The sequence below is a fragment of the Coturnix japonica genome, chromosome 9 (genome assembly GCF_001577835.2).
Source record: "Coturnix japonica isolate 7356 chromosome 9, Coturnix japonica 2.1, whole genome shotgun sequence".
In the NCBI taxonomy this organism is placed as follows: Eukaryota; Metazoa; Chordata; class Aves; order Galliformes; family Phasianidae; genus Coturnix; species Coturnix japonica.
The window spans coordinates 8,967,618-8,992,306 of NC_029524.1; the positions used below are offsets into that span (position 1 = coordinate 8,967,618).

At 42.8% G+C, this 24,689-nt stretch overlaps 1 protein-coding gene and 1 long non-coding RNA gene across 2 annotated transcripts in view; one reads left to right on the forward strand and one right to left on the reverse strand.

Annotated features, from left to right (window-relative positions):
• Nucleotides 1-13,907, forward strand: part of LOC107318075 — a 17,540-nt gene extending 3,633 nt beyond the window's left edge. Inside the window, exons 3-6 of the long non-coding RNA XR_001557151.2 lie at nt 456-563; nt 989-1,722; nt 3,726-3,819; nt 12,610-13,907. This is a non-coding gene — a long non-coding RNA (uncharacterized LOC107318075). The remainder of the gene's footprint in view (nt 1-455; nt 564-988; nt 1,723-3,725; nt 3,820-12,609) is intronic.
• Nucleotides 13,908-16,530: 2,623 nt separating this feature from the next.
• On the reverse strand, nt 16,531-24,378 carry PAQR9 (progestin and adipoQ receptor family member 9). Its single transcript, XM_015871478.2, has one exon. The coding sequence runs from the start codon at nt 24,032-24,034 to the stop codon at nt 22,784-22,786; it is 1,251 nt and encodes a 416-aa protein (XP_015726964.1). The 5' UTR covers nt 24,035-24,378; the 3' UTR covers nt 16,531-22,783.
• Between the last annotated feature and the right edge of the window lie 311 nt (nt 24,379-24,689).

Consider the following 24,689-nt stretch of genomic DNA (forward strand, 5'->3'; position numbering starts at 1 on the left):
AGAAGACATAGTTCGTTCTCTTAGTGCTTCTGCACAAGTCTTGTACATCAGATCCTGAAAATTATTTGAATTTAAACTTACATGGTAACAACTATCAGCTCTTACATGCCAAAATCTTGGTGTGTTCACTTCCTAAAGAGCTTTGGAATTTTCTGGAATTTCAGGTTGTCCCTCTTCAGAGCAGTAACTGTAGAGACAGTAGAGAAAATACATCCCTGTTTTCTTGATAACCCCAGCACCTTCACTGACTTGACTCCCACAGTTCCTGGGAATCTCCAAGTTGATTTGTTTTGTAAGGAAAGCATTTGTCATGTTTTGTGTTTGGTTGAATCTGCTACTTCACAGAAATTAAAACAAAACAAAACAAAACCACATGAATGTTGCCACTGGAATACTCTTGGCCCCCACCCTTCCTTAGGAAGGAATTCCCACTCTGCTCTGTTTTTGTGTTTCAGGCTTCTCTTGCAGCTCATTTATCAACTGACGTGTTTTCTGGCTTTGCAGAAGAAGATGACTGTGATGACTCAAGGACATCTCCTTCAATGCTTTCTGCTAATTCTGAGGTAACAAGTGCAAATGCAGCACTGACAGTACTCCCACACCTTAGGAAATCAGGAACAGAGCTAGCATCCCTTAATTAACTTTTTCTTTGATGGCTTTACTTCAATTAATAACACATTTAATGCAGTTGCAGTACTTTGTGATTCATATTGTCATTTAGCACAGAGACCAGATTTGATGTATTAATCATAAATGTTCTCTACTGTTTCAGCATGGCTTTTCTAAATTATTTTCCGATTCTTCTGTTTGTCAGTTTGGCCAGTTCTGACTTTGCCACCATAAGAACAAATTAAGGGGAATGGGGCTGATTTATCATTGGTTTTGTCATAATATAAAGATGATAAATTGAGCTGCTACTGCTAAATTTGAAATATTCCTGTAACCAGAGCTCTACTAAGTATTAACCAGTGTGTCTACTATTAAGCAGGATGCTTGAAAGATTCCTGATGTTCACAGATACCCCATCACAGTGCCAACCTACAGGATGTCATGTCAGTGTTTCCATTGAAGTGTCTCAGAGTCCATTAACCAAGAGCAGGCACCTTTAATGACCTGAACACACAGCAGGTGGAGAAACTGTTGGTGTACTGATCAGATAAATGGGATCTCTTAGAATGTTTTCAATCTAGAACTATATAATAGTCCAAGAAAATATTTCATACACAAAAAGAAGAAGAGCATTAATGGTGGAGTGCAAGACCATAGAAGTAAAAAAGGCAGAACTCCTGAAATGCCTGCAGGTACCTGTGACAGGTAGTCCCACCGTCAGCTTTTCAGCTCAGCTCTGAACTGAAGGAAGGCAGTGAGTGAGTGCGTGGAGTGTTTGCTATGTGACATGGCACACTGGGTGGTGCTAACGAACTGGTAATCGCAGCTATCTTCCCTTTATTGGGTGTGAGGCAACGGAGGCCCGGGGGTCGGGTGCCTCTGAATCCGATCAGGAGTTGTGACTGCATTAAGAGCCTGTGCGGAGGCAGAGAAACAGAAGTTGGAAGAGACATCAATGGTGCTCCTGAGGCATCCCTTTGAAGCTTAGACTGTGCTTTTGGGAAAAATGCTGTCAAAAAGAAAACTGGAACCGTGAGCAAAGAAACTGCCTATATTTTGTGCGTGCTTAATGCTCTTGTGTTCAAAGAAGAGAAGGTTCAACACCCTCTGCAAGTAAGTGGGTTTGTATTAAGGCACCCAACTTCAGTTCCTTTTTTTCATATCCTCTGAATTAATTTGCTGAAAAATGAAGAAGTGCAAAGAGCATCAAATATGTTCTGCTGTCAGTCGTGCTATTGCACAGTTGATACCTGGTGTCAGAATCTCACAGTGCAGCTTCACGTATTATAATTAGTTTACTGTTATTGGCAGTGCAGCTTGGAAATCAGAACTAAGCCCTATAAGAAACTACTTCATGCCAATGCTCCCATTGCTTTCCCTGAATTTTCCTTCATTACTCTTCATTATAAGCCTACATTTATGAAGGAGAATAGTTTGATCTAATTTATTTACTATAAACTGTTCTTAGGAAGAAAAGTGTTGTAGACCATTTTAGTTCAGCCAGATTAAATACTGTTTTCCGACTTGTACTGAGAAGAAAAATCACTTCTTTATTCATAATACCACAAACTATAAGGAAAGAGAACAATGAGAGATGACCCCTTTATGAATATGCAAATGATCCAAGAGTCCGTGCAAAGAGATGTGGGAGAATACAAGGAAATAACCTTCATTATTTAGGTTATTTGTTTTCTTGACTGGAATAGTATGCTCTAGCTTAGCTGAGTGTCTCAATAGCTACATGTGAAGTATAGGATAGGAAAACCTGTGTCTGCAGGTCTTCCTTCCTCAAAGACAAAAATCAGGAACAGGGAAATATCCTTCCCTTGGCAGGCAGGTTAGAACAGGACAGCCAAAGTATTTGGGAGGAGACATCTTGATTCAGCCATTCTCTGTCAGGTGCCGCATCAGATGATACAAAAAATCAAGCTGCATTCCTCTTCTTGTTTATACTTTGTCCCTGGCTGTCCTTATTAACAATTTGGAGTGTAGCATCTTTGGCAAGAAGTGTGGTGTTGCACCACTGATACAGATTAGGACTGGTCCTGCACAGCAGTAAATTGTACCAGGGCTGGGCAGTTCTGAGTAGGGAAGCTGCAATTACTCCTTCCCCTCAGAGTATGAGGATCAAAGAATGCAAAACTGGGGCCAAGCTTTTTTACTGGGAACAACGAGTGGGACTCAGCTGACTGCCATATGTGTTACAATGGTACATTTACTTCTAAATTCTGAATTACCACCATGGGAAATGTGTGCAGGCGTTCTGGGCCAGAATTTGGAGATTAGCCTAATACTATGTTTTTTAAACACATCTGGGTTCTATTATGTTGCTGTGTAATGATTTTCACAGAATCATCATTGCTTACTATATGAAGAAAGGTCATTATCTGTATCAGTTTCAGCATGGTATTATAGAGCAACACATTTGAGTGCAAGATCAGTGCTTCTTGCTAAGGGCAGAAAACAACAGGTTGTTGAAATGTTCAAATATAAGGCCAGAGGTTATAAAATGGCATCTGTATGGAAATTTCAGAAGTCAAGTCCAGAGAGTTCCTGAAAGTATTAGTTTGGTTTAGAAAATAGTTTACGAAAGTAACATAACTGAAAAAGCAGTAAAGGCTGAAGTTTGATGTATCTTTGATCTAAAATGCCTCAGTACTCTTAGCTTATATAGGAACAATAGCATGAAACCCCTGTGCAGTTCTAACTCAGCAGGAGTCCCCTTGCAGGTAGTAATCAAAAGTGCAGGGCCAATATCAAGGGGCAGTGCATACTTTCTGTATTCTGCGAGTTACTTGCTTTAATCTTTTCAGGAGCCCCAGACTCTCAAGATGTTTCCCTTATCCATCAAACAACATGAAGGCCAGGCTAAGTCTGATATTGCTTTGTGAGAACATCATTCAATTTCATTGTTCCAAAACAATTGTTACATTAGTTTGAAGGTGGATAGTTGGATATAGGCAACTCTTTTGAAAGACTTTCTATGTTTAAATGCTTCAACTCACCTACTGGAAGCGTTCTTGGGAGAAAAGTTGCCCCATATTCTTAGCCTGGTGTCTTTGGGCTCATTCCTGAGATTACAGTCAAGTTTCTACATAATTTTTTTTTTTTTGCAGGAAAGGGATCGGGAATGCCTGCCTCTACCATGTATGTTTTCTAATGGATGCACAGCATCTTTGAATGAGAAATCAAATAACATTACACGGATTGGTAAGTAGTAAGTTTCTATTGTTACCTTCTCTGCAGTGGGAGAGCTGTACCACTGCAGCTCCTTCCACTTCAGAAAGTTATTCCTGCCTTTCAGTGCATGTGAAAAACTAATCAGGCTCTGGTGCTCCTGTTTTATGTGTGCTATTGTTCTTTAGGAGGTGTAGAACTTTGCCTGAGGTATGCTGAGCGAGCATTCCCTTATATTTCTAGTACTGCAGTTCATGGATAATAATTATTCTGTAAAAAGTCAATTAGTAAGGAATTCTTTGCTGTGAATTCTAGCCTGTAAATAGGCATGGCTGCAAGCATGTGATATTAGGTACAAAGACTTTTGGGAAAGAATGGAAGGAGTAGTTTAATACAAAGACTGAGTTGTAAGTGCAAGCAATAGATCATGTTTCTTATGCTATCTATCCAGTACATCTCTGTATTCAGATTTCCAGTGATGTTTTTAAACATTTAAAATTCATTTTCAGATATTACTAACTCTAGTTAATAGAGTTATTAGTCTCTTCTCTTACTCCAGTCTCTTCTTAAATACCATTATCCAATGATGTTCTTTAAATGTGCATGAAATCCAAATATGTCTAATTAAACTAAGTGGATTCTAAGCTTGATGCATCTTCCAAGGCACTGCTATGTCTCTGATCTGCCCTGAATTGTTTATGAATTTGTACCTGTGATATAATTTCTACATGGTCTGTATTGCAGAGGAAGAATCCTCCATGCACTCCCGGTCAGGCTCTAAGACAAGACTTAAACCAAAAGTTTATAGTTATCCAAATTATCAGAAGTCTAATAAGAACACTGAGCTATTTGGAAAGGACTTTTTATCAAGCTGCACCTTAATTCCTAATCCCTGGAGGCATTCTGAGCAACTTGACTGAGGTGTCCCCATTCATTGCAGGGAAGTTGGACTGGATGACCTTTAAGGGTTCTTTCCAATTCAAATGATTGTATGATTCTATTATTCTAAATTGTGTTCAACATTTATTTAGACAATGTGACTCCATTTCAGAATTCCTCAGATATTTTGAATTGATAAAAGAACCAGGAGTTAAAACTATCACTGAGATTCAGACAGTTTGTCATTCCATTCCACTCCTGATCTCAGGTTGGCTGTTTTACTTTAGTATTGTGTTTTAGCTCAAAATATTAACCTGCTTATTAAACCATGGGCAATATTAAATTTGCACATGTTGCCAGAAGAGATGAAGTCAGTCTAAACACCATCAAAAAGTGAATGAAAGCTCAATAGTTGTAGGAAACTTGGGAGTACAAAACACAGCTGAATACAGAAAATCTGTATTTTTTGCTAAAAAAAATGAATTGTTAAATTTTGTAGAAAAAACACTTGATTTTGAGATTAAAACAAAAGCCTCTTTTCAGGACTTTTTATATCCAGCTTGTAGAACTCAAACCTTAACATATAGCTTTACCTTGAATATCTTTGAACTGTGTGGCTGGTAAACTACCTGATGGACTGGACACTTGGGACAGGTCACCTCTCCCCTCCTCCCCTTTACCCTCCTCTCCCTTTCCCTCCTCTCAAAATCCAGGTTAGATTTCTGCCTCACAGCAGTGACCTCAGCATCAGCCCCTTTCACTGGAACAGTCCCACTTTGTAAAATGTACTTAAATATTCATGGAGCTAACTGGTGATAGAAAAACACAATGCTCTAGTTTGGTGGTTCAGTAACTCTCTTGGGGAGGGTGGGGACATTAGTTCTAGTTCCAGTGAATGTGTAATTATTTGTGCAAAGTAGAACAGTGTCAACAGAAGAAGTAACAAGTCCTGCCCCTCAGAATTTCCTTGCAGGAATAAGGAAAGCTAAAGAAACAATAATGTATTTGCAAGAAGTCTGCCAAGTAGAGTTAACAACAGTTTAAACAAACTCTTAAAATAATTTACGGATTATTCCTGAAATAGCTAGGCTTTGGGATGAATAGATGTTCTTCCACATCTCAGAGACAGGCCTTGTTCCTTATATTAAGTGAACAGACCTTTCATCCTCCAAAGCAAAACAGCTCTTAAAATAGAAATCATTCAGAGCATATTTTAAGTTCTTAGCATCTCATAATATCATAGCTCTATCCTTGCTCCTATTGACATCAATGGAAGGAAAAACAGTATTTATATGTCCCACAAGCAGATCTGTCTCTTGGAGAATGCTGCTCTATAATGGTTTGTGACTGACAGGAATAGAGAACTCTTGAGACCTGCCTGCCAGTTGAATAGTCAAGGTTGTACAGAGCTCTAGCAGTAATGTTTTTGCAGTGTAATTGCTGAAGGCATCAAGTGAGACAAGATTCTTAGGTACAGATGAGTTTTCTTTGGAGCAACAGAAAAGACAGGCTACATTTCAGGCAGACAAATCCTCATTCAGAGCTAACAAGAAGGCTCAGACTTCAAGAAACACACAGGCTGAGGAGAACTGCTTTTACTTTATCTCAGTTTGAGATTAGTGACACACTTTTCTAACACTTTCTTATAGTCTGTATGAGTGAGGATTAGAGAACTCACAAAAGATGTAGGAGGAGCAGGCTGGAGCGGGAGGGAATTTGCTTCAAAGGATGAACACCTTTGAGTTCGTCTGCCCAAAGCCCAGAGAGTTTGGTGCTAGGACCTTGTTCATCACTCTGCTTTTAATCTCCCCCAGGTCTCCTAACTCTTCCAGCTGGGCTGTCTTGCTGTATGTGCTGGTTCTGTACAGTCAGACACTAGATGCAGGCAGTGGGGAGTATGGCACAAACTTCCTTTTTGGTTTCCCTCTTTCCACCATCTCCCAAATCTACAGGTGGATCATTGCCAAAAACATCTGGAGGCCTCTGGTGAGTGACACTGGCTGTATGAATTTAGCTGGGGAACAGAGGACTACTGTTACCCCAGCAAGCTTTTCAATACTGACTGAAGCTACATAAGATAACAAAATGAAGAACTCAAAAGAGAATAGATTTTCTTGGGGCTTCTATGCAAATGAATTTACTGTATATGTCTGACTTTGGGCCAGACTGACAAAAAAATGGTCCTGGGACTTAGAAATTCACAGCACCTGGCTTTAAGGAAAGAGGAAAAATCTAAGAGGCTTAAAGCTTTAGTCACTGAAGCCAGAACTGTCTGAAAATTGTTTTTGATGTTCAGTTGTAAACAGTGTATTAAGTCATATTACAGTATCCTTAGAGTCATATCCCTTTTGTTAGTCATTTGTTTTGTCAGTATGATGCCTTTCACAAAACAAAAACCTTCAGAGTGTGGAAGGTCTTTTGGGGGACTGTGAAATTAAAACACAACATCATCTGACAATCTGGAAAGAAAATATTGACTGCAGAAAAATACATGACCTTTAATCTTTAAAGGCTGTACTTCCAGATAAGATGAAAACCTTGGATTAAAGATTTTCAGTGAAACTTTTGAAGGAAAGCCACTGTAAAGTCAGAGAAGTCTATGTCTTGGAACTCAGAGATGGAAGGGGCAGATCCTTTATTTATATATATTTCTTGTGCAAAAACCTATGAAAGAACAAGCAAGTGTCAGCAAGATACAGAATCCTCCAAGGGATTCTGTGATGAGTACTCAAAAGTTAAGGAGTTAAATATTATATATACTCTGGCAGATGGAAGGAGAATGATTGAGCAGCGGGAGCTGTGTTGGATTTGTTATATATAGCTGATAGAGCAGCTGAGCAAGTACAAATCGGTGCAGAATCTTAATTAAGATTTAGATCAATGAAACATTTCAGCTGGGAGAGTATACCTGGATTCTGAACTAAGGATGAACAAAACCTATATTATTACAAATAATAAAAAGGTGTTAGTAATTCTGAAGTTGTAGGAAGGAATTACAAAATTAGGGCAAATTAGAGCTGGCAGCTTTCCTGTGTGGGGCAGGTCAGCAACTCAGGCCCTTTTCTCCTGTAAGAGATCAATTACTCTGTCAGGGTCTGAAGCGATTGTGGTGGTCATAAACATGATGCTAACACATCTTTCCAGCGCTATGTTCCTACTGAAATTCAGTGTGAGGACTCCAAGGGTGTCTTTCAAATGTGTCCCAATGACTCTCCATTACATTACTAAATTCCTTGAGGTGAAGGAAAACAGTTAACCCTGTGTTACAGAGAAGAAAAGGAGGGTCAGTTGTATACGTCTACTCTGAATATGCCATAGTTTAATTTGGCATATAACTCAGAGAGCCATGAAGTCTGACACCTCAGCAAAAACTCTTTTCCCTCCAGTAAATCTATGTTGTCACTTGAACTCTGCATAGACTTGAAATAGCTATTCAGATGGGCACTACTAAGAACATTGCACTGTAATGCCAACTGGACTAGAGAAATGAGTCAGGAATGTTACCCACAGCAAGGAAAGCTGAGCAACAGCTTCTCTCAAATCTTTAGTTTGTTTCATTAATGGCTAGTCCCAATGCTACTGATACTCCATCAACTTAATCTCTGCATGAAGGTATTTTAAGGGAATGTGGGAATTTCCAACAAAATTGTTTGAGTTAAGGGACAATGTTGGGAAAGTTATATTTCCTGTTACATTCCTATTTTCTCCATTATGTTCTCATCATAAAAGAAAAATCTTTGAAAACACAATTCCAAGCAAAGTCTGTAATTCAAGACATAACATCAGCAAATCCTCTCCACTTATAAAAGGCCTTAAGATAAATCCAGAGTTCAATGCACACTCTGATAATTCATGTAAGGGTAATTGTAAATATTTCACTGTAACTCACTAAAAGGGCATTGTAGATGAGAAAACTGTTCACCATGTGTTCTTACCATGTCACTAGCATCACTGTTGATGACATTAAGTCACTGTTTACTACATTAGCTATAATCTAATGCAATGCTTCCTGTGGCAGATCCAGAGCTAGAATAGCTGAACAGATTGTGGTGGTTCTAATATTAGAATCCTGTTATGTTTGCCATTGAGCATAATAGATGGGGCTTTTAGTCCAGAACATTTCTCTGACTCTTAGATGAGAGAAAATCCTTACAGCTGTTATCAGAACATATGGTCAGGTCTGCACATGCTCATTGATCAAACTTGCTAATCTATCAGTCGTGTTGAGATATGCAAAACATCTGTAAACATAGAAAGGATGGCTGATACCCTAAGAACAAAATCTGATGAGAAAATACAATAAATTGTGCTATTACTAAAGCAAATTCTTCAGAGTCTAGAATTTTACTCTGAAGGACTTTTTATATATGGATAGATTATGAGTAGACTTATTTTAGATACTGTTCCTGAAACATCCAAGAAAGCTTTACTTAAATAAATAGACTGCATGATGGAATAAATATATTCAGTTTTCAGTTGCCTGTGTGGGAATACATAGACTACAATATTGTTATAGGATTTAACTGGACGTGCAGGCATGACCGCGTGTTGCGTTTTAACCATCCTGGTGGGATGTGGGGTCATCTATTTACTCTTGTTTAGTGTTAATAGAAGCAGTATAAGACAGGAAGAGAAGATAATCAAGTAGGCCATCCAAAGAAAATGCAACATTTCTATTCTTCTACCAAATCTGCACTAAGTATAATTGCACTAAGATAGCAAGACTGATGATAACAGGGCTCTACTTCTGTGAATCATTCCAGATGTCCTGAAAGGTCATGGGTAGTTATGAAGTCAGTTGTATATCCTGTCTGCGTGACAGCAATACATGGAGCTACCCAGTGTGAGCAAGTGTCAGGCAGGTCATTGACACGACACAGAGCCAGGGAGAAACACCCTGCACATGGTACAGGCAATCCTGCTAACTGCTCCACCTGGGTTTGTGCTGGATAAATTCTACCTATGTTCAAGGCAGTTGTCAGAGCTCAGACTTGTCCTGAAGGACCAAAGAAATGTGGATTTCGGCTTCAAATTTGATAAGAGAAGGTGATAACCTTGTAAATTTGGGTTAGGAAGTGAGAAGAATTAAATGGCTGAAGATAACATTTTTGAATGGAAGAAAATAGCATAGTGAGGAGATGTGGAAATGTTTTGATGAGCTGCTAATGAGGCTGCTGAACTGCATGCCTAGTGTCAGTACAAAATGTGGGGGTCATCAGGTAGGTTGCACAGGAGCTCATTCTGTCAAACAGTTTCCCATGCATTGGTGATAAATGTGAAAGAAGACCATGGTCCCTTATACCCTGGCTTCATCAGGGGTTGTGAAGATTATCTGTTTGCCTCCAGGTGGCTCTGGCTTGTACCTGTGCCCAGAACAGGACTGTTGCAAGGAAGAGGTGTGAACAGGAAAGTGCAGCTGTCTCAGAGGTGCCTTTTGACTTTGAGATGCGTGTTGGGAGTGAAGTGTCACTGACCAAGGTGAACCAGAGCTCCCCAGAGCAGCTCAGAGGTCCTGGCAAGCCAACAGATGGCCTCTAAGTTTGTTGGTGACCACAAGGGCTGTGTGTCAGCTCTGCTTTTTGTGCAGTACAGCCAGTGCGGCAGCTCAAGGGTGAAACTATAAGCCAGGGGCAATGGGTGTATTTCTGCAGTTGAAAGAAGAGTCAAAAAGGCTATTTAATGACAAAGCAGACATTGGATTATAATTGTATGTTGTAATACTTCCACCGATATTTCAAGGTTAGAGCCAGAGAACAGCAGTGTTTAGGTACTTTATAATGTTTTAGGTGTTGATATGGACCCACTGAGAGCTGTATGAAGAAATGTATGTGTGGTTTGACATTAGCTGGAGATGTATTAGGCTGCATTCATGTGGACCAGTCTGAAAAAGGAGAGACAGAACAAAAAGCTGTTCACATCCAGAGGGAGACAGGTGAGCTGCAGCAGTGTGGCTGGGCCATCAGACCAGGGTCAGCCCACCAGCTGAGAGCCTCATGATTAGCTCCTGCTCTGCTGGAGCTGCTCCCAATTACTTACCCTAAATTTGTCCTGAGAAATCCTCACCGAAAGCTCTGGGCAAGCAAGGAGCCATTTCTGAACCAATGACTTTCATATGCCCAACCTCGCAGCCTTTTGTGTCCCAGAGGCTGCAAACCTGCACAGGAGAATCCTCAGAATTTTTTCTTTTTGACCTACTGCACATTTCTTTCCTTGTTTAACACATGTGAATGTTCAACAGATACGTAAATTTAGTAGGTTAGTTAATCTATGTCTGCTGCAGTACATATCTGGTAAAGGAAACAGAAGAAATAACCTTATTTTAGTCAATGTGCTTAAGTACAAAGTAAACATAGCAAGACACAGTCCTGCTCTGACTGACTCACTCTGAGTGCAGGTTCCAGGATTGCCTAAGAGGGCAGCGTCATCCCCTCCAAAACAGTTTTTCTTTTCATATGGGATTATATCAGCAAGCAGCTGCCTCTAAGGCATTATTTTTGCCAAACTATCAGGCTATCTGTGCCAGCTTCTCCCTGAAAGCACTATAGAGGCAGGGAATCCCTACCAAGGGGCCCCGGGGCAGCAGAGCTAAGCAGCTGGGGCTGGTGCCCAGCCGAGGGCAGCCCTGGAGGGCAGCGCTTTCCCCAGCTGTGCGTTGTCCAAGCAAAGCAGGGCGGTGGGTGGTGCCTGGTGAGCGCTTCTCTGCTCTGCTCTGTGCACTGAAAATGAGAAATACAGCGGCTGGCTCCCATGGAAAAAATGTGTCCTTGCTGGAGCCCTGGAGCTTCCCTCCTGCTGGCCTGGCTGGAGGGCATCCCTGCACCCAGGGAGCGGTCTGCGCGCTCCTCCTGGCGGCTCTGCTGCTGAGCCTCTGTCCTGCTACACCCACCACCGTGCCGGCCAGCTTCCAAAAATCACTGCAGCCCGTTCTGTTTAAAATAGACGCCGTGCTATGCTGCACTTCACTTGATTTTTACACACATCACCGTGCTCTTGTTTGGATCTGTGAGTTGACTGGAGCAGATAAAGTCCGGATTAGCTGGCCTTTTGCACTGTATGTGTATAATACCTTTCATCTTTTTTAAATTTCAGGATTGTGAAACACAAATAAAACACTGAGATTTCGTAGTGCCGGCAGCTGACTTTGAAAATTCAGGTTTGTTTTCTTAAAACTGGATAATATTAACCCTGGTTAGGAAACTCCTGCTGGTTGGCCTCAGTGCGCCCCAAAGGTCTACTGCGCATACAGACTGATGTTGCAAAACTTTGTTCTGAACAGCAGGTGTGGATCTCGCTGCTTGGAGTTCACTTGTCTCTGTAAGCAGACAGGGCTGTAATTGCCTGGCTCTCGGACTGTGCTGGGAGGCAACCCCTGTGGGATCATGGGGGGTAGTGCCACATGTGGACCGGTGCAGCATAGAGATCTGAGATGTGCTGTATTCTGTATTCCTTTTGCATCCTCTGTGCCAGTAGTGAAGCAGTGTGATTAGGGAATAAGCCTGCTTTTTACCAGTCAGAATTATTCTCCTGCCTGTTCGTTCCTTCCAGGCAATGTGCAAAAGGGAAGAGAATTGAATTTGGTGCTTGTCTGTGAATTTAGTTCATGAACCTTTTGAGAAGGAAACCATTCTACTGCTAATCTGTTATGGTACACACAAGATGTCCCCTTGGAGACTTCGTTTGTTGGCCTATTTCTTGTGGGTTGTTTCATTCATGAGATACTGAGTTTCCAAAATGGCTTTTAAAACAGAGTGCGTAATGTTGCATAATAAGGTGGAATTCACTCATGTCTATGGTATAGCTGTCAACTCTGCCTGACGCTGAAGTCAGAAATCATGACACTTATAGTGCATGAAAATTATAAATATTTCTTAGCTATATATGTGTATTTGGCTAATGAAAAACATCCCTTTGGGTTATTTAAAAGCATCGAACTGTGTTTGATAGGTGAGCATCCAGTACTTTCCACAGAGGCCTTGCATTCTGTGCCACTGGTGTGAAGGGCAGATGGTCAGATTCACTGAGGGTCTTCAATCAGTCTGCGTGGAAAAAGCCCCTGTGACTTTCTGAAGGGTAAGCAGTGATTACATGGTAATATTTGCAAGTCCACTAGTTCACTTGTCTTGTGTAAATCTGTGCCAGCAAAGTCAAAGTCAACAAGTCTTGTCAACTCTATGAGATCGTTTTTCACCTTTTTTCCTTTAGTAAGGGAGACCTCATCCAAGGCATGTGGAGCACTACAGAGTGAGTTATAAACAGTATTCAAACTCATGTGAGTTCATGTAAGTAGTTCACCTTAATGTCTACGTATAGGAATATTCATCACAACTGAGGTCTATACTATTTCACATTCATAATATATATTCACTATATCCTCTGTATTACCGATCATGTCAGGAAAAGAAAATCCTCACGTGTGCTGGCTGCATACTCCTTCTGAGGTGTTATGACTGCTGAACGATGAAGTTGGTCATGATTTGATGTGATCTTAATAATACCATTTCAGTGTTGCATTTGAGCAGGTTTTCCATTCTCACATACTCTGAATTCCTTGTGCTTCATTGAGAACAGTTATATGCAATTATTTTTTGTTATGAAAGTACATCTCAAGTTTAAAATAAAGGATGTAGCACATTTATGTTGGAGTGGAATACTTACAATTTGAAGAAATGAGCTGTATTGCTGAGAAGAAAACTATCCTACACAGTATATTTGACTTCTGTCAAATCTTTGAGCCTGTCTAATGCAGAATGAAACCCAAAACAACACATTCTTTTAAACCAAGTTAGCTAGTGAATGTATTTTGTAGCGCTCAGTAAATGGGATTGCTGTTCCAAACTCCAAGCTATGTTTTTTCTACCAGGCTATGAGAGACGGTGTTTTATTCCTGTAATTGCTACAATTGGAAAATTTGCAGTTCTATTTAAAGATTAAATTGGTGCATTTCTAGCTACTACATATGTATTTTTCCCTTTGTTTCATATTAAAATCTTTCAGACAATGGTCTGAAACAAAAATATTTTAAAGAACTGAAGCAGAAGAGGCAGTGTGAACCTTGTGTGAGGTGCTTGGCCTGCCCTCAGTGATGGAGGACAGGATGCTGCCTTGGGCTGAATGGCACAATGTGCTGTGCCAGACTCTTGCTGGCAGCATTTCCCTGGCACTGGCTGCTTATTAGGGCTCTGCTTCTATAGCGTGCTTAAATATCAGGAAAGGTTTGCCCCTATGAATGCACAAAGATAAACACAGTAAAGCTAAGCATGTGCTTAGGAGCTTTGCTGAATTTGGGATAGTAAGAAAGAGATTGCATGTGTGTAGAAGCTATTCCAGGAACCTTTCTCTAATTATTTATCTTATTTCTGAGTGCTTCAGATATTGCTGCTTGTTATCCACCCTGATGACAATTCAGAGTTGTTTCTGGGACACTGCTGTGTGCCAGTGTCTGAATTCCATAGCGTGGGGGCACTGGGGATGCAGGGAGCCCTGCTTATCAGCATTTTCCTTCCTGTACTAATGGCATAGACCACTTCCTCAGGACAACAGAGTGGCAAAAAATAGATCTTTCCTAGCAGTGATAGAATAATACATGAGAAGCGTGTTAAACACTAAAAATGAAGGATGACTTTATTTCAGTTTTGACCAGTTGAGAGGACCATGAAAGGACTAGATTTGGGGAGTGAGAAAGGCAGAAATTAGAAAATTAACTCTATAAAAATGTTTAATCTTCAGGAGGACTGTGTAATATTGTTGTTGCTGTTCTTCTATAAAGCATGTATAAAACACCCAAAGGCTGTGCTCCCTGGCAAGAGAAATATTTTCAGCTCCCCACTAAAACTTAAGTGTACTGACCCTATTGGTAAGAAACCTGCCTTGTAATAGAGCTTTCTGATGCAAAAGCTGCGTCTGTAGTGTCTGCCCCAGAAGCTCTTATTACTGAAACCAAGTTCTAGCCTTTGTGGCCGTACTGGTTTGCTTTTAGTTTTCACCAGCTTTTTCATTTTCTAATGAATCATATGAACATACAATGATTTCAGTTGGAAAAGACCTTAAAGGTCATTTAGTTGTGACACCCATGCCATAGGCAGAGACAACTTTGCTAGACCAGGTTGCCCGAAGCCCCATCCAATCTGCTCTTGAATGCCTCCAGGGATGGGGCACCCACAGCTTCTCTAGGCAGCCTGTTCCAGTGTCCTGCCACATTTGTAGTAAACAAATTGATCCTAATACCCAATTAAAATCTACCTTCTATAAATTTAAAGCCATTACCTCCCTTTTCTGTCACAACAGTCCCTGTTAAACAGTTCTTCCCCATCTTTCCTGCAGGTCCACTTTAAATGTTGGAAGGCCACTGTACATTCTCCTTGGAGCCTTCCCTTTTCTAGGCTAAATAACCCCATCTCTCTCAGTCTTTCTTCATAGGAGGGGTGCTCCAGTCACTTAGTGTCCCTCATCTGGATCTGCTCTAACATGTCTATGTCTTTGAGCTTTGTCTCCATCTATAGATACTAACAATGCACTATCCTGCCAATGTACTGAGCTGTCTACCAGATTTCTTTTTGTTTTTGTACATATACTGCAGACTTCTAGGGCCATTTGTCAGAAAAGTGATATTATGGTAATAAAATATGTATATTGTCTTCAGATTTCCAGTTTGGTACCAGAACAGCTATGGAGCAATCTCAGCTGAAGGATGAGGTCCTGACCTAAATGAGTTCCTTGCCCTATCAGTGACACTGGTCACTGTGGCTTTCTTTTCTGCTCAGTATTTTGAGATTCTTACTGGCTCCATTTATTTTTTGAGGTTTTCCTCCAGTATATCCACATGCAGCAGTTATCAGCCTACTGTTAATATTATGAAGGGTCTTAAATGATAACAGCAGTAAGATGCGGCCTTTTGAGGCATTTGCTTATTGTGAGCTAGCAATTGATATTTTTGGTGGGCTCATCAAATACTTGAAGTCATTACCATATTTTAAATAAGCTGAACAACGTACAAGTAAAGAAACCTTTTCATATGAAGAACTCTCAACAATTACACAGCTTTTGAAGGAATTCACAGGCTTCCACTGTAAGATCTTACAGTTTGCCTCTGTATGTATGCTCTATATAAATCATACTCAGAATGGTTTGTACTTGGATGACCAGCATCTGTATCCCAAACTCTCATAACTTCAGTTTGCAGAGGATTTTGTATCAGTTATTCAGTGTTTTAACAGTATCAGCAGGTGCCTGCAATTATGTTGGGCTGCATCACATCCTGCTAAATGTTGAGACAGAAGGCTTACAGCAGATACACTATGTAATTGCAGTTCATTGAGTGCTTTTTGGTGCCTGACTGTGACTGGAAAAGATACTCTGCCACTTGGAACATTCCTAGTCTGCCAAATGGGAGACTTTTATTTGATGCCAAATAGAACTCTTTGTTTCACAGTCAATATTGTGATTCTTCACATAGTTGTTGCTTCTGACCTCATGATGCTTCAGTGAGCACAGTTTGGCAGAACACTGTTCTTCTTACACATTTAATACGTATATATTTTGATATATACTTTAATAGCGATGAATTTTAACAGAGATTCCTACAATGGATTGGTTAGCATAGATTTTGGAATACAAAAAAAAACCCTATTGTGCCATTTTGTTACTTGATAATGTGAGAGGCAATAAAATGGGAGTGATACTTGCGCTGTGGTACAGTTTCCAGTAATACCAAAATCTCTGTACCAGAGTTAGAAGTTCCTGTAGTTAAGCTAGCAACATCTGTGTTTGAGATAACTGTATTCAATACGTTTCTGGATCCTACAGATGTCACACTAACATATATTAAGAAATGAAAGAAGCTTTATAAATGCATTTCTACAAAAAAAATGTACTCAGAATCAACTTTATTTATAGCTCACACTTTTTTTTTGCTAAAAATGCATAGTCATTACATATACAGTTGTCAGCATCCAAAAGTGTACAAAGAGAAAATTTTCAACCCCTCCCAACAGAATCAAATAAAACTCACACTTTTTGTTCATTGCATGCACAGACCCTTAAATGTGATTCCTCTTACTAAAGCGTGCTCGAATCTCTAGCAGACAGAAAAAAAAATTGACTTGCTATAAACTGTTTCTTCACACTATTGCCCCCCCAGCTACAAACACAAATCCTTAGGCATTCACACAAAACAGTGAAGCACTACTTCAGAATCCTCCATCTTGTATGGTCAGCCAGGAAGCAATTGCCCTGAAGGCAGCAGTCTGCTGGTGTTTCCTTACAGGCAACTTTGAGCAAAAGCTCGCTTTCTCTGCCTCAGTCATTAATTCATTACTGAATTCAGTGGAATGAAACAGCATCTGTCTAATCAAGTTGTGAAAATAACTGATTCCACATCCAGCTCCAAAACATTAAGCATCTTGAATAGAGATCTGTATCTTTCAGCGCATGTGATGCTTGCTCAGCATCTTGCATCTCACCTGAGGAGAAGAAGGTACAGTCTCAGGTGTAACTTGTGTGTTGGTTGTGTAGCCCTGACTTACAGATGTATAACAGACACTAGGAATTTATTTGGATAGAGTGAATTCCTTATGATTAGAGGCTTTGACTTAATGGATCACTCAAATCTGTTGATATTTTTTGTTGTGGTTGGTTTTTGTTGTTGTTGCTTTTGTGTTCACTACCACTGCCAGTTAGAAAAGCTCTTAAAAACATTGCCCTGTACTCAATGGTGCTACAAGGGAAGGGCAGTGTGGGTTAGCGGGATGAGTAGTCAGGGCTCCATGCTAGGGTACTCATAGGTGATAAGAAGGCCTAAATTCAGTTTTGCTTAAGAATACGATTGGTTCCATGTTGTCAAGTTTGGGAAATGAGAGGAGAAAAAAGTTGTGTATTTGATCAATGTAAGTTTACATTCCCTAACGATTATACATCTTTACAAACTTGATTTACTTAAGGTCTTTTTGCTCTGATAAGAAGTAGCTTAAAGTTGATTGAAATCCCCAGTGGCAGTTGAGCCATAACCCCACTCTTACAGACACTGATAGGAAATCTTGCTCTGTTGTTTCACAGTAACTGGAATACAACCCATGGTTAAATGAACAAGGCCTTCAGCACAAGCAAGTCACCAGAGAGAATTTCAGAAAAGAAAACTATTTAGCTCACATATATTTTCTCTTTACTCCTGACCCTTGTGTATTTAGTCAGCCTGTTTACTACTGCTTTAAATTGCAACTGCCCCCCTGCCCAAATCCAGAGGAAATTTTGCCACTGACTCCAAAGGACATGGGATATGAACTTCCTCTGAGTGTGACAACAATGACGGTTTGTCCCAAGAGTTCGTGGTCTAAGTAACACTCATGTTCCTCTCTGAGTGAGATGAGGAACAATTGAATATATGACATTCTCTCTGCTGGAGTTCAGCAATATTTCTTCTTAGCACCTAGGAGCGTCTTTGCATTTTTAAGTGCTTTACAAACATTAGCTAGTCTTCTGAGCAACCCTGCGAGGTAGGTAAGGTATATTCTCCCCATCTTACAGAAGAGGAAACTGAGACACAGAGGGTCACATTCAACCCTGGTACAATTCCAGTGATTTACATGAATTAAATTCATTCAGAATGAACACAGTTCAAATAACTTGCCCAAGATTACAGAACAGTAGTGGCAAAGCAAGGATGAGAAAGCAGGAGTGCCTGACTCCTCAGCTTGTTACAGGCCACTTGGTCATCATTACACTCACAGGCAAAGAAAAACAGTATAACCTGGACAACTAATACAGTTATGGTTTGCTTCTGTAAGGCATGTGGATGGTAATCAACTAAGTGCAATAATATTTTATGAATGTGCTGCCTCAGAAAGTTTACTTAAATATAAAGTAAAACTTTCAGACTGTCATTTTCTGTCAGGGTTCTGTTGACAGAGACATAGTATCTGGATTCAGCGTATAAATAATGACACTTGAACAATTAAGCAAAACTATAATTTTAGTAAAATCCAATGTGTTTCCACTTCTACCTGCTAGATTTCTACAAGCACAGCATGCAGATGAAAACTTCCCCTTTGTTTCCAGAGTGCGGGCTCCAGTCTTGCTAATGAAGCTGCTCACAGCTGTGCAGACATTCAAATGAATACACTGCAGAAGAAGAAATAGCATTCCGCCATAGAATATGGGATAGTAACTACAGACCAGGTATATTGATCTTACACAAAGATGAGCTTGAAGCTTACAGGTACCTGCGAAGTGCCCAGAAGCCAGGCATCATCAATATCTTCCAGTATGTTGACTGCAGTTCTAAGCACATGCTAATTGCAAGGGGGAGTGACTGTGTCACCAGCATAACCAACACTCTGGAAACTGACCCCGCTGACAGTCAGTTCGTATTGCACAGGTATGTCAGCCTGAAGGTCAGTGTTGGCTAGAGAAGGACAAACACTTGCATTTCCAGGCCTTCCCCTTGTACTCACCCTGTACTTCACATTCTACCACAAAAAGCCTGAAAAGCCTTTTTGGTTTTAAAGATGAGCTATGGAGTCCTTCGCTCCCTAACCACAGCATAGACGTTATGTTAAGTACCCAGACGATTAAAATATTATGACAGGTACTTAAGCAAAAAAGTTTGTTTTTAGGATGTCCTTATGCATTTGGCCCATTGGTCAGACCTCCTGACTGAGCTCTGGATGTGCCTATGGACATTCAGCCATGTGTGCTTTCAAATCAAACAGAGATCCTGCTTCCTTACAAGCTGCACAAATGTGGACATTGACTTCTACAAGAGCAAATTCAAGTACTATAAATATAGATGTCTTGTTCCACTTTTAATCTCTTTAACTCAGTTTTGTTTCTCCTTATTCATGGAGACTTGCTATTGAACATCATGGCAAATGGAGCAATTATCTGCACAATGTTGTCCTTTGCTGAATAAATACACACTCAAGAAGCGTTTCCCTAGATATTCTGTGCACTCCCTGTAACTTTTTAATTTACAGACACATATAAGCAAACAGACAAATGAACAAACATACATTCATTAGAATGCCTTAAAATGAATCGCGTCTCCCTCCACTCATTGGCTCCTGATACACAGTCTGCTTACAGAGGCTCAGAGAGTAGTACCTGCAACCAGCATTTGCAAATAATTCCACAAAGTGCTCAGGCTCATTCATGTGCCTCAACATTTTGCCAACAGAAATGTTTCAAAATGAATCAGTATTCTCAATATCAGGTCCTGGTACCAAATCTGCAGTGCGACTGGGCCTCACAGGCAACTGTTGTGACGCTCAAAGATTCCAGTAAAATTGCAGTTGGTTGCAATCCAACCTTTATACTGTTATCTGTAGTTGGGATATATATAGACGACCCTGTGTGGCCTAGCTGCAAATATCAAATGTATTTTTACAAGTTAGCAACAGCCTTTTTTGACATTGCCTCTTGAGATGTCCTCTACATTGTGAGTGACAAGCACAACTATAATTCATTATGCAGTATGCTTTAAAGGCCTTTTTCTTTTTTACATTTGGCTTTTATTGTCACTTGTTTCTAAGCTGTCTGCTTGCGCTGAGATTTGCTGTCCCCAGCCTTTTCAATTTTTTTCCTAGTCTTTAATTGCCGGTTATACGTGCCAGTGGCATCTCCCAGGCAAGCAATTTCTAAATAATTAGTTTTGAAATTTGGATGAGTCATTTGGGCTCTAACTATTATGCATCTATTATTTTAACTTGAATACAGTTCATCTCAGAGATACCGACCTCCTTCTGAAGTTGTGTAAATTCATTCAGGTTGCAGTTCTTGATGTTATAACAGACACGTCAAAGCACAACGGTGCCATAAACCAACTTCTCCTATGGTGCAAATTGTTTTCTGCTTTACTGGCAGCTGAATAAAGCAATGCCACAATTATGATAAGAATCACTGAAAATATTCAACCTTAACAATACTTGGTGTATTTCTCATTTCCTTTCAGTGCAGGTTGGCAAATGAAAACAAAACACAGACAGCCACACAGAGAATGCTGTTTTTTATGGACCATCAGTGGTAACACAGGAGGTCACAGGCTGGGAGCCACTGTTCCTGTAAATTCTAACCAGTCTCTCTCAGAGACCGTATGTGACCCCACCACAAATCACAGAGCTGCTGCTGGCAAAGAACACATATTTTTGTTAGGCCATTCTCATTATTCATCAAAAATCTAAAACCAACCTACTGCTGTTAAAATGGGTTAAGATAAAAGGCAAAGTGAAGCAGGCCTGTATTTTCCTTTAGATTGTACGCTTTCACGGGGAAATTTTCACAAGTCTAACATTGGTACAGGACATATCAATTATTGGTTTCTGTGATGATTCTGACCTATATTAAGGACATGACCTCATAATCCCTAGCTACAGTCCCTCCTATACTCCTGTTATAAACAAAGGGGACTTTGTCTTGCAGAAGACTATTGGACTGGACTCAAAACATACACTTGGAGTTTGGATGCCAAGACCATGATAATGGGGAAGATACAAGCAGAAGTATTTCCACAATAGAAGCAAAGAGGTTGAGTTAAAGAAGCACTGTGCTGTTGTGCGGTATGACATCGGTGTTTCCCAAGGAAGTACCACCCTTCTTTTTGAAAATGGGGGTATACAGCAGTTTCACACCTGAACTTCAAGTTGTAACCCCTTGTGTTATTATTGCACGCTTCTTACTTGTTTTGTCAGACAAAATGCATTTGTTTAAAATCTGCATATAGTTTAAAAAAATTCTCTTTCTATGAAGAGTAAGTTAAATCTACGCTTAGTTGTTTGTGGTGTGAGAAGGATATTACCTGGGTTGCTGAGCAAAGACACTGCTTTGGAAAATAACTCATCATTCTTCTCTTTGAAACCCGCCTAAAGTTAATGGATGAGGACTTCAAAGCACCCAGCTGCAGCCCAAATTGATCAGCATAGGAAAAAGCAGGGAATTACGTGGAAGTGTCAATATCCAGTGCTCGTCGGTCCTGAACCCATATTCAGCAGTACCTTATTCTGCACCTAATTTTAGGGTGGCAAATTTGTCAGAGTGCTCTAATTAAGGAGCAGAAGACACCAGTTCCATGTAATTCTTTCAAAGACCCAGAACAAGATCTCATGCATCACTTACCCTCTTTACATCCAAAGAACTCCTACCGAGCTTGGCAGGGGCTTATAGAAAGTCTGGCATCTGACCTTGACTATGAAGGGCTGATGTTGGGGTGATTTACTGGGAAAGATAAAGGGGCCCCCTAGCAACCCCCTGAATGTGACAGATGCTCCTGACATGCCGGGGAAGAGCTGTGCCATTATGCAGTGCCCTTCTTTCCCCCTGCCCCCACTTTAAACTCGTCTGACCCCTTTATGGTTCAGTTCTTTTACATATCCCTGTATTTTATTGTAGAATCCGAGCAGCTACACCAACCACTCAAGCTTCACTGCCCGTCTAATTAAAGTCTCTCCGTCAACTGGTAATTCTGTAATAATTCACAGCTGGTTTTGCTCTCTATTAAATCTGTTATGTTCCCTGGCTGAAAAAGGCCACGAGGCCTTAAAAAGTATCGACAGCTATTAATTTGTTTGCATTTAAAATCCAGTATGTGGCTGCAAAGGCCTGTTACAGTATCACAGAGGAAGATAAATGTCAGTGCATAATCTGCTAGGAAATTTCACACAGGAATTGATTAAAAGTCTATCAGCAATCATTGCACAAGTCTTCAGGTGTGTATATATATATATATATATACATATATGTGTAGCTAAGAAATAAATAGCTTTCTATATAAATATATATATATATATATGTATACACACAGCTAGTTTAAACCTAATTGTTATGAACTAGTAAGTGGCATTCACAGTTCATGCATTCTTCCTAGTAGCAGAGCTTAATTATTTCAGCTTATACTCTAAGCAGCAACATACCAGTAAGCGTTTGCTTGCTTCCCCTGGTAACCTAGTAGTTTAAAGAGTACGAGCAGTTTCACCACCACCGTTTTCTCTGGAAACCTTCTTCCACAGGTGTCTTTCCTCCAGATTCACAGCATCTTCAGGACACGGCTGGGCCAGTCTGACGGTCACCACTGTGAAGGTCACCAGCTCAACTGTCTCCAGCCCGAGGGCCAATGGTACGGTGGCCGCTGGCACGATCAGTCCTGCTTGCAGAGGTCTGCAACATTGAGGAACCTCCTGACAACCACAGCCAGGCAGACTGTCAGCAGCAGCATGTACCCCACGGTGCCCAGGTAGGTGGGGGCGGCCGGGGCTGCCTTGAGGAACTCAGCCAGCCCGTCTTCCACGTAGTGCACCTGGTCGTAGATGCTGAGGAAGGTGAAGATGTGGAAGAGCTGGTGGCTGTGCCCCACGATGTCAAACAGCCCCGGCTGGATCCGCTCAGGGATTTTGCTGACATTGAAGAAGGCGGCCACCAGCAGCCAGAAGTAGCGGCGGTAGAAGTAGACAAAAAGCGTGGGGTTGCGCGTGCGGAGGTCGAAGATGAGGCTCTCCAGCATGATGGGGCAGGCCATGCTCAGCGGCATGGCGAACACGAAGGTGCGCACGGCAAAAGGGTACGCGCAGCAGGCAGCGCGGCTGCGGCAGCAGGCGGCCGTGCAACCCACGGCCAGTGCCAGAGCCACGGGGAGCACCAGGGCACGGTAGGCCGCGATGGGCAGGCTGCAGTCCAGCTGCCAACCCAGCTGCTGCTGCACGTAGCGGCTCAAGACGCCGGCATCCAGCAGGCTCAGCCCTGGCAGCAGGTAGTAGGAGTAGGCCACGGTGCTGGCGAAGCCGTAGTAGCTGATGGAAGCGTAGTCCAGGTAGAAGAAGGCGGCGCGGAGACGCGGGGAGAGGCAGCTGAAGAGATGGGCCGTGCAGCTCATGGCGAAGGTGAGCAGCACCCCCGAGGCGTAGCACCAGAGGGGCAGCAGGGCCGGGTGGTGGAAGGGCACGTCCCCGGCCCCCCGCAGCAGCAGCAGCCGCCCGAAGCGGCTGAGGAAGAGAAGCAGAGGGATGAAGTGGGTCCAGAAGTTGAGCGTCTCGTTGGTGGGCTGCAGCACCGAGGCCAGGCACTCCTGCGCCGAGCAGTGCAGCCGTCGGTAGCCCGAGAGGATGAAGCACTCCACGAAGTCCTCGGGCACCTCGTCCCAGCGCAGCAGGGCGGCGGGGCGGGCGGGCGGCGCCGCCTCCTCCTTGTCCCCCTCGTCCCCCGGCATGCTGCCCCCAACGGCGCCCGGACCCCCGGCAGCCTCCTGCCCGCCGTCCGCCGCACGCCGCCTCCGCCGCCGCCGCCGCCGCCCGGGCGAGGTGAAGCCGCCGCTCCCGCAGCCGCCGGCGGAGGAGCCGCGGTAGCTCTGCGCTTTTCCTCCTCCGCCGCCGCCGCCCCCGGCAGCATCACTCATTGCAGCACGGGCAGCGGCGGCACCGCCGCGCCTCCTCCCACCCCGCCGCCCGGCATCGCGGTAACTGGAAACCGGCGGCGCATCCAGCGCGCCCGGGGGGCCGGGAGAGACGTGCCCGCCGCCCCGGGTACGGTTTCCCGAGGAGGGAGGCGCCGGACACCCGAGCCGCGGTTAATGATTGATGCGGCCGCGCCGCGCGTTTCCCGGCGGGGGGGGGCGGCGGCTGCGGGCCGGGATCGGGAGAGACCCCAGGGAGAACCGCCGCGGCGCTGCTCGTCGGAGCTCGGCCCCGGAGACGGCGAGGTGCCGGGCGGCACGGACCAGGGCCGGCCCTCAGCGGCCCCCTCTCGGCCGGAGCTCCGCCGGGCTCCGCGGGGGGCGGGCGGGGACAGCGGCGCGGGGACACGCGATCCGCCGGGCACGGGGCTGTGCCCCCGGCCGCTCCCGGAGCGCAGAGCGGGCGGCGGGCGCGGCACCGCCTTCCTTACCCGGGCGGCTGCCGAGGTGACCCCGCCGAGCGCTGCACATCGGCTGCGGCGGTGCCGGTGACAAAGGCGGGGCGGAAGGCACCGCAAAGAGGACGGTGACCCCGGCGGGTCGCGCCGTGCCCCGGCTGGTAGCGCGGAGCCGGCGGTGCCCCCGGGCGGGGGTCATC

Excerpts from the sequence above, each read along its gene's own strand:
- PAQR9 (XM_015871478.2), bottom strand. The coding sequence starts at position 24,034 with ATGAGTGATGCTGCCGGGGGCGGCGGCGGCGGAGGAGGAAAAGCGCAG.